This window comes from Podarcis raffonei, chromosome 3, assembly GCF_027172205.1.
Source record: "Podarcis raffonei isolate rPodRaf1 chromosome 3, rPodRaf1.pri, whole genome shotgun sequence".
In the NCBI taxonomy this organism is placed as follows: Eukaryota; Metazoa; Chordata; class Lepidosauria; order Squamata; family Lacertidae; genus Podarcis; species Podarcis raffonei.
Genome location: NC_070604.1, coordinates 20,344,975 through 20,360,186, shown reverse-complemented (window position 1 = coordinate 20,360,186; position 15,212 = coordinate 20,344,975). Strand labels below are relative to the sequence as shown.

The following is a 15,212-nucleotide window of genomic DNA, read 5'->3' as shown; positions in this document are numbered from 1 at the left end:
CTGTCTATCATCTCTAACTATCTATGCATCCATGCCCCTCCTATTCTCATGCTGTGTGTGAGAGAGAACAGCTACTGTTGCTTCACTCTGTCACGTGATAACGATTGTCATGGCTTGAGCTGTATGGAATTCTAAAGAAATTCCATACAAAGTGCAGAATATGTTCAGCTTCCTCACCAAAACATCCTCAGCTGATTGAATTAATTGGTTATAGATATCAGATGGTTTGATGTAGATGTTGAGTGTGTATCTTGAAATCAGCTGCCTGACTGCTGCTTGGTGGTTGAATGGGGTTGAGCAGGCTTAAGGTTGTTCTTCAACGTGCATCACATCTGAGTGGCCCACAAGATCGCTGGGAGGGAGTGCTAAGGACCGTCAGCCCCCGAGTTTGGCATCTGGACATGAAGCACCCCACAGGCTGCCTTAAGGGAATGCTCCATGACAGCATTGCGGGGGGTAGGGGGCAGCCAATGCCTTTCCCAACTCAATGCCTTCTCTGCCAACTAGTTGTGGTGATTGTGATGTAGGCAAAACCTGCAGAGGTTAGTCTGCAAGGAGAATTCCTCTCTGGCCTCTGAATACAGTGACCAGTGTAATCCATAGCAAGGTCCAGCAACAGCTTTAGGCAGCTCGTAAACCACAGAAATGGTAACCCTGGCAGTTGGCAGAGCCACAGAAACACTTCTGCGCCTCTTTGCCGTATCTCTGGAGCTGGTAGTCAAAAAGTTTATCTCTGAGCCTGACGGAACAAGTTTTGTGGTGAAGAAGCCAACCCACAGCTGCCCGTTCATTGTCCATTTCTTCGTCTCACAGTTTGGCTTGCAGCTGTGGTTCATAAAAGGAGAGCAGTTTCCTTTCTGGGTGGCATCTATTACCTCATCATTTTTTGAATGACATGAAATAATAATAATTCTTGCCTCGGGCATACTCCTTCACTCGGGCTTTGAACTCTTTGCGATTGAGCGCTTCACCAGAGTATTCCAGTACAAAGGTGTTGAAGAGTAGGTCTTTTGCTGCTCTCAACAACGCCCCCCCCAGCCTTTCTTTTCTGTCAGAATGACTTCAACATCTGTGTGTTGTTTCTTCTGAAACCATCGGTTGGAACAGTACTCCCTATTGGGGCGTCTTGAGGAACATTCTATCATGAGTAGATGATTAAGACACTCTTTTCCACACGCCACCTCTCCTTGAGAAATGTGGGAGGAGAATAGGAAATCCAGCCTGGCTGCCGAAACCATGGCACTGCTGGCCTTATCAGGGAGTGGACCAGAAGGAAGAGGTTCTCCCTCCCCAGCCCCCAGCAGTGGCGTCCCCAGCCCCCACAGGCACGTCCCTAGCAGTCAGTGCAACAAGAGGAGACAGAAGCGCCCTCTCCAGCCAACAGCTACGCCCACAACAGTTGCTTCCAGCAGGAATGAGCCTTTCTGCAAATTCTCCCTTCCTGCTGCAGCCCTCTCCTGCCTCAGCCCCATATTGGCCTAGAAAGACTCCCTGCTCTCAGGAGCAGGGGAAGATGAGAAATCTCTCTGTAAGTGAAACTCCACTTATGGAGCTTGGGATTCAAAGCCTGTGCGTGTGTGTGTGTGTGTACACACACACACACACACACACATATATATTTATATATATATACATACACACACACACACACACATATATATATATATATATATATATATATATATATATATATATAATATTGCTATTCCATACTGATGATTATACTGTTTTGATGATCTAGAGTATTTTAGAACCTTAACTGATGTTGATTTTTGTTTCAGGAAAGAAAGGGCGTTTTCAAAAAAATGTTTGGATTCTTCTTCAGATCAAAGAAGAAAGGTATGTCATAAATTTATTTACAATACAAATAAGAAATAGCAAATATACTCCATGGCTAATCTGTTCTACGGTACCATTATGTTGGGATTACAGTATTTCTTTTGTGTGTGTGTTTTTGAAAACCAACAATGTAAGAATTACCATGCTTGGCTAGACCTAATTCTGCCGAGCTCAGCATTCTTTCTGCTGACATTGGACAACCAGATATATGCTAAGCATAATTCTTCAAGCAAGATGTAGTTCTGCTAGTCACCCTTTCTTGGTTACTCCCCATCATCTACAGAATTTGACTATTTCTTAATATGAAAATTATGCTCGTGGTTCTTAACATGAAACTGTTCTTAACCTGAGATACCACTTTAGCTAGTGGGGCCTTTGCTTCTCATCCTGAAGCAAAGTTCTTAACCAGAGGTACTATTTTTGGATTAGCGGAGTCTGTAACCTGAATCATCTGTAACCTGAAGTGTCTGTAACCCGAGGTACCACTGTACTAATGATTGTCACGACATTCTTTGGTAGTAGGTTCCACAGGTGAATGTGTGTGTGTTTGTGTGTGTGTGTTTGTGTGTATAAAAACTAACCAACCCAAACCACCCTCCATTGTTTGCCCTAGATTCACTGCCTGTCTGTTTCATCCGAAACGTTTTGAAAGCGAATACTTTTACACTCTGCACATCATTCATGATTTATTAACCTCTGTCCTTAGGGCAGTTTTTGATGCCTCATAAAGGCAAACCCAGATCTGCCATTGAATTGCATGCTCAGCACAGCTACAGCCATTCATGATTTCCTGATAAGCATACATGCATTTGTCACTTTAACCCTTTAATTGTTTGTGTGGGTATTTCAAAACAGATGTGCATCTAAAAGTGAATTGCGTGGTGTGGCCCTAAGTTGTCTTTTTCAAAAGTCAGACCAACTGTTGAAACTAGTGATCCTCAATGTGTTTAGCTGCTGAGGCTAGAAACCTCAAAACAACACTCTCACTGTCATTGATCAGGAAGGAGACTTAAAATTTGGCCTCTGAATTTTCATGCACAACTATTTGCAGCTGGTGTTTGGAGCTTGAAAATATGGTTCCCTTTGTGCTGAATTAGCACTAGCAAGGCTTCCACCAAATCATAAAACCCCATAGCTGGTGGATCTTGGCTGTGGGCTTGTGCCTTAAATCTCACTGTTATTTTCCTTTCCTTTCCTCTCTTCATTTTTTGGCTGATAAATCAATATGCCCAGAATATACAGGCAACCCCCCTTTTACATGCATTTGATATGTGCACAATCGTGTATACGTGTATCGCGCCAAACCTGGAAGTGACTCAGAAACATCATAACAATACCAATGAAACATCACTAAAATCAAGGCAGAGGCAGGATGGGACGTTTGCTCACTTTTTCACTTATACGTGATTCCGCCAACGCATGCAGTACCTCGGAACGTAACCTTCATGTACACAGGGGGCTGCCTGTATCTCATATTGTTCTCTAACTTTCTGAATGATTTATATTTTTATATTGGCATCTGTCTCAAGAGACAATGGAGTGTGCTTCCGGGGGTGAAAGCAAGCCACTGTGTTAGCAACACCGAAGCGAGCTCCCTGGAGCGCAAGCAGTGTGTAGCAGTCCTGGACTGCCCAGACAACAAGACCTCCTTGTCCCCCAGTCTCGCTGATGTGGTCCAAAGGAAAGGAAAGCAATACGTTTGCCACCAGCTTGGCTGCAGGAGTTGCCGGAAGGAGGCGTGCAATGTGCCATCCAACTCTCTTGGGACTCCATGCTGGATTTGTGTAGGGCAGGGGTCAGCAAACTTCTTCAGCAGGGGGCCGGCCCACTGTCTCTCAGACCTTGTGGGGGGCCGGACTATATTTTGAAAAAAAGAAGGAGAACGAATTCCTATGACCCACAAATAACCCAGAGATGCATTTTAAATAAAAGGACACATTCTACTCATGTAAAAACACGCTGATTCCCAGACTGTCCGCGATTAGGCTGGCACCGGCTCCCATGGTTGCCTACCCATGGTGTAGGGCTTACTCCTGAGCCTTTTCTTCTCCTGAAGATAGGCTGTGGAGGTTTAGGATCAGGGTTTTCCTTCTCCTAAATGGGATACCTTCCCAGGTTGACAAGCCCTATCTGCCCTTCACTTTGCTTTAAAGCACGTTCAGAAACCATTAACCATTGGACCCACTACTGGTCTTGTCCACTCAATCTGCTGGATCTCGTCTTTGCATTCGTCCCTGAGAGTTTGAGACCCATCAACTACTCTCACCTGGTTTAGCCTGCCAGTCGAAAAGCTTTGCAGCTGTTACATTGCATATGTTTCCTTTCCCCCTTGAACAATTTCTTCTTTGTAAAATACATTTTATAACAAATAAAGTACAAATGCTAACAGGAGGGAGGCAGGATTTAATCCCTCTGACCGGCTGTGTGTGGATCTTTGCCATGCTTATCTACAGCAAGTCAAAACTAAAAATTGGAGGTGGTAGCTCATAGTATGTGCATGGCACCGTGAAATGTCATGCGTGGAGGTGGGGGCTGCTTCAGATAGGTCTATGGGCCCTTTATACAACACAAAACTATAGGTTTGTAATGCTTTCCAGTGTAGGGCTTCCTCTCATTACTCCTAAAGTTTTGATAAAGGAAAAGTGAGTAACTAACATTAAATAACCGGATAATTTAGGTAAACTCCCGAGAGAGTGCTTCTCATATTTGCAACAGTGAGCCAGGAAAATACTTACAGCCTCTTGATTTAAACAAGCTGTCTCAGCAGTTCATCTTTACAGCTTAAAAAAAGAAAGAAAGAAAGATTTGCACTTGTGAGTGAATCCATATTCTGACAGCATTAAATGTTGGTTGTTTCTTCTGAAATATTTTCCAGCAAAGTATGGTAACCTATTCAACATGAGCCTTAACGCCAGCCAATTCATTCATTCTTGAGAACTATTATCTTTGTCCTGTCATAGACTCGTTTTGTCAGCTGGGAAGCTACAGAGTTATGCATTTTGTCCTTACACATGAATGCTATCTTTTTTGGTGAAGTTATATTCATTAACTGGCTTTTCATTGAAAAGCTGCTGTAGCTTCTGGACTACAAAAGCCTGAGAAATTCATTTGGGTAATGCTACATGGCTAGAAGTCTACATTTTCACAAATGTCTTGGTTTTAAGTATATGGTCTAATGCAGATTCTTTTCCCTTTGCGTGAGGTACCTTTGGTGTATTTTTTGTGTGAGAGAAATCTATCATATATATTTGCAGGGGGAAACACATATAGAAGAAGTCAGGCTGCATAATAATGCAGTTCACTGAAAGCAAGCAGCTGAAAGGAAACTGAAAACCCAAGGGTTAGTCTATCCTGGCAATGCATTCCCTTGATAGTAGTCACTGGAGACTCAACCAGACCTCTGGCATTCCTTTTGCTTTTTGTTGCCTTGCTTCTGCCCTCCCTGAACAGTAGGGACAGAGGGAAGCACGAAGCCTTGGCGTGCAAGCACACAACCATGGCACAGCACTGAGTACCAACCACCACTGTAGAAGTTGAGTCACAGAAATTTGCTCACTGTCTCTATGTCCCGTCTTTGACATATGGTGATATTTCTTTGGTTACCAAATTGCCTGGATGAGAAGCAATGTTGTATATCCATTGTCAACTTCAGCTCCCGATGAGCTAGTGCATCAAATATGAAAGATGCATAGGTACAATGTCAGGATTCCCATGACAAAGCATTGCGACTGTAAATGCTTGGTGGTTTTTAACCAGTTATTTTCTTCACCATCAGTCATGAATATACAACATGGTATCAACATGCATTGCATAGTGGTGAGCTCACAACCAGCAGCACATTGCTCAGCCAGCATTCTCCCTGCAAAAAGCTGTGCCAAACCAACAATAGTTATTGATGCATTAGGGCAGTGATGGCCAAACTTGGCCCTCCTGAAGTGAAGGACATGAGGAAGGAGTTGATAATGCCGGTGAGCTGCGCACAGGTGAGCTGCGAGCAAGCTGCTGGACAGCTCTGTGGAGGCTCCTTTTATTGACACAATATGCAAACCCAGGCAGATACATTTTGGGCTGTGTCCTTTACACATCTTCCAGTCCCGAGATTGTGGGGTGGTACAAAGCTATTCTGGCACCTGTTTCCACCGAGTCATTTTCCCCTTGCACAGTGTATGACGAAGGAGACAAAGGTCGCAGAGACAAAGGTCACAGACAGGACACCGCAAACTACTGAGACTGCAAAAGGTTAGACAGAGGGCAAGATGTTCAGACAGCTGTGGCTGCGGCTTTATCTGTGAGGAGGAGTGTTCCCCGCACCCCAAGGTCACGCACCCAGCGATCATTCCTATACCCTCCAGCTGTTTTGGGACTACAATTCCCATCATCCCTGACCACTGGTCCTGTTAGCTAGGGATGATGGGAGTTGTAGTCCTAAAACAGCTGGAGGACCAAGTTTGGCCACCACTGCATTAGGGCATCACCTCATAGGGAGACATAATTCTCCCATCCCACCCCACATCCCAGATATAAGTGGTTTAGAATGGGTTGGTGCTGATGATGAAATCAAGATGTGCCAGGACTTGTAATGCTATAATGCAGTGAGAAGACAATGTCAAAACTAACTGACTAGATAAATATAAAAAATAGATAAACTGGAGTGTGAAACATGGGCAATGTTATTGCTGATTGGACAAATATACTCAAGGACTTCACAGACATCCTTTATTCAACAGCAGAGGGAAGCTGAGTCCATGTTACAACATTGTGTAATCCAGAACGTGCAACACTTGGCAATTTGAAGCTATGGGTCTAGTACCTGCACTACTGCAGAGATTACATCCTTGTGGAAAATATAGCATGTGTGATGCATTTCTTATTATGGGACACTGTGGAGTGGATCAGCCGATATAGTTATCTCCTTACCATTCAAATGAACACGTCTCAGAGCAGCAGTGGATTAGCTGTTGGATGCAACTACACCACCTGATGATGGATGATTTTGGAATGGATGTTATTCAATCCATGTGCCAGTTTAGAAAATAGTCATGTGGTCTTTCAGGGGTGGTCTCTGACCTACGCTTGTGCCGTCTCAACACGCTCGATCACACTTCTCTGTGCCATTACAACTTTGCAAACCTTCATGCATGAAAGTTGCTTGTCTTACTAAATGCCTGGAGTTGAAACTGCTGAAGATGAAGAGCATACTGCTGTTGGATTTCAGTGCTAGCAAGCAGCCATTGTGTCTCCTGGTCTTCCGAACTATGAATATGCCCAAGAGGTGGTATATCCTGTCTTAGCAAAAGAAACAAAAACCAGCAGAAGCTCTCCACTTGAGACATTGCTATCCAGCCCATCCATTAGTTTCATACCAAAAAGAGTACCACGCTTAGAGAATTCCAAAGAGCTCAAACTATGCTCTGTTTGAGAGCAGTGGCACACTGGATAATTAGTTACCTATTTGTCATTTTTTCCTGGATGAATCTGGGCACTGTTGCATAGTAGGGGCACTTGGAACTGGCTCAAGAAAGCTTTGTTTGATTCATCTAGAATTCCGTACCTCAATATTACAGGAGGATCAAGAACATCAAAAAGACTAATAGACCTTGCAGAACTGGTGGAACTGGTGGAACTAACAGCAAAAAATAGGAAACCATTGTGACGGACTGTTCATGGAAGGATGAATATCTGAAAAAGATATCATACATGGATGAAATGGCAAGCAGGATTTGCAATACGAGCAGCGGAAGAAAAATGATAACATATGAAATAGAAGATACATCTTAGGAGAAACTTTTATTAGAATGCGGTATGCAAATAGGATGGGATTAAGAACAGCATGCAGGGAAAGGTGGGAAGTCAAAGTTTAAAGAGAAATCTATAACAAATTTGAAATCTGGAATTTATATGTTAAAGATTTTAAAGTTTTATAAAAATTTGGCACACACATAAAGAACATCAGTAGGGCTACTGGGTAACATCAGTCCTTGATCATCATGACCTAGTGAGATGAGGGCTGCAGAACCTTGCATCACTGCACCACTTAGCTCTTACTTCCTCATTACCTGGACCTCCATTTCATTTACAGTTACATTTTTTGTTCACAGGTGATGAGACTTTATTAGCTGGAAGTGCTGGGTCTATGGTAGGAACTGACAGCCACACAAGTAATGTCGGTGGCACCACTCAACCACCCCCTGTAGCTGAAGTGCCACAGAGTCCCTCTACCAGAATGGACAGTAAAGAAAATGAGGGAGATACAGACAGCATTGGTTCCCCAGAAATGGAGGGACAAGACGCACCAGCACAACTTGTACCTAAGAGGAGGGAGATGCAGGAAGAAGATGAACCATCACACCTTGTACCCAATGAGAAGACAGGACATAGTGATCAGCCAGAGGACCAAGCGGACTCTGTCAACATGCCAGAACAACAGCTGATGCAGAATGATGCAACTGGAGATGTAATAGCCATCAGCCAGGATGGTGAGTTGCCACATACAGGGAGAATGCGCTGTGCTGTCTGCCAGAGCAGAAATGGGATGCTGCTATGCATATGCTACAACCTTGGTCCCACCCAACTCTGCAACTCTGTGATTCAGTGATTCTAACTGTTATTGATAACTTTCAAGTGAAGACTGTGCTCATTGGGGAAGTTGCTTTGTTCTCTCTCTCATGGGTTTTGTTTCAGCCGAAACTTGCTGGAAACTTAGTTCCAGCACCTCTCAGGTGGGCGCCATTGCCATTATAAGAGAACAAGGGAAGGTGTTTATGGTGAGTTCTGGCACCTCTTTTCCTAGAAAAAAATGACACTGCTCTCACTGATGGCCAAATCAAACTATGGGAGTTGGCAAATCAATCTGGTTCGGAGTTAGGAATTAGCATGCTTTGGGAACTCTTGTCCCTTCCAGATACTTTGCCTCTTGTTAATGAGGATAGCTAGTTTACACCAGACTTGCTTTCTCTGTACAGCTTTGCACAGCCACCTGTAGAGCAAACTTGAAGGAGCTTAAAGAGTATCCTTGGAGTGCCAGCCAGATTGGGCACCTAGCTAGCACTCTGGACTTCTGACTAATAATGGTACACAACAGCTTCTCCCCTCTTATTTCATTTGACTTTTTTGCTTCTAGTGTGTCAAATTGAATACGGGTATAATAAATAGATCAGCTCAGAATATATTGTAGTGCATAACGTTTACTTTTCTGAGTAGAAGTCTCCATTTTCTTCCTCCTGCTCCCTACCCCCAAAATTCATTGCATTCCTTGAAATATCTCTAGTGTTGGTAATCAGCGCATTTGGTCCGCTGGCTTAGGCATAGATGCTAAAATACCCTAAAGTTAATTTTGTAATGCACGAAGCCTCACTATGTTAGAATCCGTGTAATAATGACAACAGCCTATTTACTCTTCCTCTCACACATAGTTTTCATTTCTTGGTTGATTAACTTTAGGTAGATAACTGAGTATTATGAATGTAATGAGAAGAAGAAAAAATCCATTGTGCTTTCAATTACTTCCAATAGTGAAAAGGTATAATTATAGAAGCTAGGAGGGTAGGTCCTCTGTATTATTTTGTTTATATTGCAGATGAAGCTGCAGTACTGTGTTTTCCATTAGAGCGGCCTAACGCTTTCCATCAGAGCATCCTATTTTCATTTCCGTCACCATGTTGTAGAAACATTTCAGGTCTGCCTCAGGCTGCAAACTTCAGCAATAATGATTATGTCATTTCCAGGAATGTGATTATGCGTAAAAAAACCCAAACCTTCCTCCTGATAGGCATATGCCTTCTTTCACTGAGCTCTCACGCTTCCACCCATTGGATCATGGATTTATTATTTATTTCATCTCACTTTCTAGCTTCTGTCATCCCCAGGCCTTGGGGCAAATCGCAGCTAAATAAAAAGAAAAGAAAGCTTTGCCACACCCAGGGTGTTGTGCGCAGATGTTTCCAAGGCTGCATTCTGTGTGTACTTCAAAGTCCACTTAAAAGGCATGGGGCTTAACTACAAATTACATATACTTATACACTAGCATGCAAGTTTGCTAATTTTTAAGCATAGATGGGAGAGGGTATCGACCGTTCTTGCTTATGTGTGCTGCTATAATGATTTTGATTATGGGATTACATTTCCCCCTCTAAGGGATCACAGAGATGTTCTGCAAAAAAGGTATTAACAATAATCTGGGAATGAATTAGCATTTTATAATGAATGAGCCGTCAGTTGAAGGATTCTGCCTCATTTGTTGAACATGCTGGAAGGTGTGTAGCAAATGAAATAGCAGACCGCATAGGCCAACGGGTAGTGGCTGTTTGTAGGTTAGAGATGTGAACGGAATAATGTAGTACTGTATTAAAATCCCCAGTCCCATTGACAACCAACCTACAGAGACCTAGGTTGTTCAGTCATGAATTTCTAGGTAGAAGCAGACTTCTTTAAAAAAACCACAACTGAAAATCAGTGCCCTGCTATGGCATGTAACACAACTTATCCCATGTATTGATATTGTTATGCTGTTTTTCTCTGCCAAAAAATGGCCAGTGATTGGAATCAAGGAAATCCACAGTGTTGTCAGGGCGTAGGGTAATTTTTACTAGGCATTGCATGAAGCTGACATCACACTGTAGACACACTGTTAACAGGATCATTAATTCTCTTGTCTCTGGTGATCTTGAGTCAGCAGCTGTCTCCCAACCAAAATTATCCTCATAACAGTCCTAAGAGTTAAAATTGATTAACACACCATCTACACCACCATTAGGTTGTCTGGAGCAAAGGCAGAATACAAAGGAACAAATCAATAACTCAATTTCTAATTTTAACTGATATTTATTTGCATTGTATTGAGTTCCTTGAACACCACTTAGAGACTATAATTAAGTAGTATATAAATTGTTTAAATAATAAAATAATTAAAAATATTGCTAAGCTTGAGTACAACAGGGAAATTTATTTAATTCAGCCTTTCCTTGTCTCTTCCTCACATCCTCCTGGATGCCTAAATATAATGTGGGACTTTCCCCCCCTGAAGTTTTGTTTACAACTAGACATGTAAAGTCGGGGGAAGGAGGTATTTTTTGTCCGCCATTTTTCAAAATATTCATCCAAAATATTTTCTCACGGAATGAGTCAAATGATTCGTAACGTAAGACTCTACCCATTCCAAATCTATAGTATTAAAGGATGAGAATTGCTGTGTAGATATATACAATAGTTAAATCCAAATGCTTTTGTCTACCCAGAGGGTTATTTTTATGAGAGGAGCATATAGGGCAGCGGTTCTCAATCTGTGAGTCCCCAGATGTTGTTGGACTACAACTCCCATCATCCCTGAGCTCTGGCCTTGCTAGCTAGGGGTGATGGGAGTTGTAGTTCAACAACATCTGGGGACCCACAGGTTGAGAAAGGCTGAAATAGGGCCTTCGTTTTCTTGTGAATTACTACTTTCCTTCTTCTGGTGGCCTTTGATCTACTTTGTAAGTACTGTCTTGCATTTCTTGCCCTTTTGATCTGTCCCCTCTTCTTGGGATGGTAACCCAAGCAAGGGAAGGTCAGAAGTTCCTTGGAGATGAATGTGTGTCAGTTCAGGACCACAGACAGTGCTCTTAACAGCTGAGGCCACATTGCATCAGCAAGGCCTTGAAGTAACTGGCTGAGTTTTACAGCAGGGCTAGGTAGATACTGACCGGAGCCCTTCCCCAATGATGACTCCTGGCCAGTTAGATGGGCTGATGTCTTCTACAGCCATTAGCTACTTCAAGGTAATGGGGTTTTAACCTCTGTGGAAGTCTCATCAGGGCTCCCTTGATCCTTCAAGGAGTCTGTGGGTGTTTAATCGTTTAGTCGTGTCCGACTCTTTGTGACCCCATGGACCAGAGCTGCCAGGCACTCCTGTCTTCCACTGCCTCCTGCAGTTTGGTCAAACTCATGCTGGTAGCTTCGCGAACACTATCCAGCCATCTCATCCTCTGCTGTCCCCTTCTCCTTGTGCCCTCCATCTTTCCCAACATCAGGGTCTTTTCCAGGAAGTCTTCTCTTCTCATGAGGTGGCCAAAGTATTGGGGCCTCAGCTTCACGATCTGTCCTTCCAGTGATGTCAAACTCTGCACTGTAAAGCTTCCTAGCCAACCAGCAGTACATGGACGGAGAGGGGTGGGAGCATGCAGGACTGGGCGAAAGCAGTTGGCCGCCCAGTGCTCTCACCACAGCCACATGGAGAAAGAAGGTGTCCAGTGGGAGAAAAAGAGGAGTTTAGAGTGAGGTACTAGTTGGGAGTTTGGGAATGGAGGTATCATAGCAGTAATAGGAATGCTGTACAAGAGTGGTCAGGAGAGTCTGGGGCAACAGTTCTAACATTAGAGGAAAGATGGGTAAGAAAGGTAGGGAAGACAGGCTAAGGAATCCTAACACCAATGTGGTATTTATGCTGTACAGAGGGTCACAGTGATGATGAGGGTCTCTGAAGTCTCAAGTCAGTGGTAGGAACTAAGTGGCACTACTCTGAAGCAAGGGTGTGGCTTGGAGTCTGAGAACTTTCCATTCATGTAAGGCTCTTTGTGCCCCCCACCCTGCCCAGTTGTACTTACAAGCTACATACATAAAGTGGATATTGGCTGCAAAAAGTTTCCAAAGAAACTCGCAAAGTCTGGTGCTGTTCTCATAGAAAAAATATAGTTTTGGATGGTAGCAAGCAAGGCTCCTATTGCCTGAAACCAGCTGAAGGCGTATGCACCTTTTACTTATAGAGGTACTTGTGTTGTGAAATAATCTTCATGTTAATTTATTGCATTTACAGTTATCGAGAAATACAGTTTAGTCAATACTCGGAAGCACCGAGTTCAGAGGAGAAACACTGTTAACTGCAAGACCAATGTGAAGCTGGCTTTCATATTTGAATAAACACTTATCTAATTTTTAGATCAAAATGAAGAAGCAAACGAAGATTCGAGAAAATTAGATACAAAAAAACCATCTTACGATAAGAAAAACGAAGATTTTGATGCATATGATTACAATTGAGGGGGCTATTTTGAACACCTTGCCATCTGTTACAAAGGTACAGTATATACTCATTGTGTCTCGCACACAATTTGTATAAATTTCCTACATTCCAGTTACTAAATCTAAATTTTAACTATAGATACAGATATTGCTTAATTATTGCTAGTGATTTAGTATAAAGATGTAGGGAATGGCCCATAGAACTGATTTTCATAAGTGTTGTCTTATTCTTAAAACAATTATGGGTGTATTTTAGGATGGCACTAGTCTAGCCCTAGTCACTGAAACATTGTCATTTGTATTTTAAGTACTGAGGGTGTACTGTATGGCAGTTAAATCTGTATGAAATATGACAGTAAAATATGAACTAGTAGCAGTGTTTTGTGTAATGCCATTTTTTCCTTTTTTCAAGGATTTTAATGTTGGAGCTCATGAAACATCTTGTTTATCACTGGAGGTACCATCACTATCATTTAAATATATTTAAAGAGTGCCATCTTTCCAGCACAAATAGAAATGTAAACTTTAATTACGGGTTATGTTTTCCTTATTTGTTGGTGAATATATACTGCTCCCCATTAAGGTATGGTGAGAATGAAGGTCTTAAAATATTTAGCAAAACTGCAGCATGCAGCGATTTTCACTATCCAAGTTGTTGACGATTAATTCTTTTTATAATTTCCTGATGAATTATTTTTTTCTGTCTCCCTAATCAGCTGTCCTGCTGTGAAATATAATTGCACTTGCACGAAAATTACCATCTCATGAGATGAATGAGTTTGATGATTAAATTTGGTAGAATGAAGTAATAACATTCTAACACTATAGTAGAATGGCATGCTGATCCCTTTGCCGCAGTTTGATGGCATTTCTAAAAGAACAGAATATGTTTTAGGAACAATTCAGTTTGACTCACAACAGAGCAGAGAAATTTTAAAGTAAGCCACAATCTCTTGGAAAACGAAAGAACTTCACCTCTGTTAAATAAAAAAATACCAGCCTTGATTTGTGGTCATCCAAATATAGCTCACCAAGGGTGTTTTTTTTAAAAATCCCAAAACCAAAATCTCTCAAGTCTGATAACAAAGCATATTTGCTGGTATATGCAATTACTAAACTGCATCTGAAGTACAGTAGCAGCCTGGCATTCGTATCAGTAAGAGACAGACTTCTGTTCAAATAACGTGAATTATCTGTTGTTTTATCCACAGAGAGCAGATACAGTTTTCTACCCATATTTTCCCGAATGATAAGCCCTAGTGTTTTTTCTCCTTGTCATTTTTTAACGAAGTTCATTATTTTTGAACTTGTAGCTCTCTCCCCACCCCCTCCAAATGAAATACAAATATTTGATGCAGAGCTAGCCAAATCCTAGATGAGAAACAACAGGCTCAAGACTACAGATGTGAACAGCTTTTGAAACTATTTATTTCTCAAGCTTGTCTGTCAAAATGTCCTTGGTATCTACAGAATAAAGCGAGTGGCCACCATGTTTCATTAGATAATGCCTAGGAGACAGAGCCAGACTCAATACTTCACACAGTCTAGCTCTTTCTTGCTGATTATTCCCCCTGAAAGGAGAATATCTAAGAGCAGTGCCAGAAGGAAGGAGGGTGAGACAAGCTAGTAGCTGCTCTTTTTACTTGGAGGGCATCATTTTCACATAAAAATTGTGACTGAATCAGGAATAAGACTGCTGCGGTCCCAAGATGCTGCTTACTTTTGTAGTTAACTCCATCAGAATGGAGTAGACATCAGGGAAAACGTGTGGGTGGGTGGTTTGCATACCCAGGTTACTTAGGAGTGCCTCTTAACAGCTTTGGGTGTAGGACAACCAGAGCCATTCCTATGCCGAGATAGCTTGGCTGTTTTGGGCCCTAGCATTAGTAACTCCAAGTTTGAAACCAGTTACCAGCAAAATTTAGACAGGCGCCTAACATAGTGTTGTTTAGATACCTACGAAACACACTTTTGTTTCAGAAGGCATTTTTCGTGAGTTGTGGCCCAGTCATGTTTTGGACGTCTATAGAAATGGTTTTGTTATTTTTAGAAGTTGGTTTTTGTGTGTGTGTGTGTGTGTGTGTTTCATCTCATTTTTATCTTGTTGTATACCACTTTTATGGCTTCAGATCATAGAAGCCAACTCCTTGGAGCTTAGATCCCTTCGCATCCCCCCAATAGAATATTTGAGGCACCTCCCCCCCCCAAGTTAATGGACATTGCCATTCAAATGGCGTGCACACACCACATGTTGTTATTGATTATGAGAGGTGGGACATACTTGGGTCGTCCCCCCAATATTTTATTCAAGTTGGCACCCCTGCATCAAATTATGAATGTGAAAATATATAAGTATACTACCTTGGCTCTTACAGAAATCT

The 15,212-nt window shown here is 42.2% G+C and overlaps 1 protein-coding gene across 2 annotated transcripts in view; it reads left to right on the top strand.

The window, feature by feature from the left end:
• The window catches only part of DCDC2C (doublecortin domain containing 2C), a 43,293-nt gene extending 29,933 nt beyond the window's left edge, over positions 1–13,360 (top strand). Inside the window, exons 12-15 of one of the 2 annotated variants that reach the window (XM_053380730.1) lie at positions 1,782–1,839; positions 7,938–8,315; positions 12,749–12,886; positions 13,244–13,360. In XM_053380730.1, coding sequence (XP_053236705.1) covers positions 1,782–1,839; positions 7,938–8,315; positions 12,749–12,849 — 537 coding nt within the window. In that variant the 3' untranslated portion in view covers positions 12,850–12,886; positions 13,244–13,360. The remainder of the gene's footprint in view (positions 1–1,781; positions 1,840–7,937; positions 8,316–12,748; positions 12,887–13,243) is intronic. The other variant, XM_053380732.1, reaches the window with a different exon arrangement.
• The last annotated feature ends 1,852 nt before the right edge of the window (positions 13,361–15,212 follow it).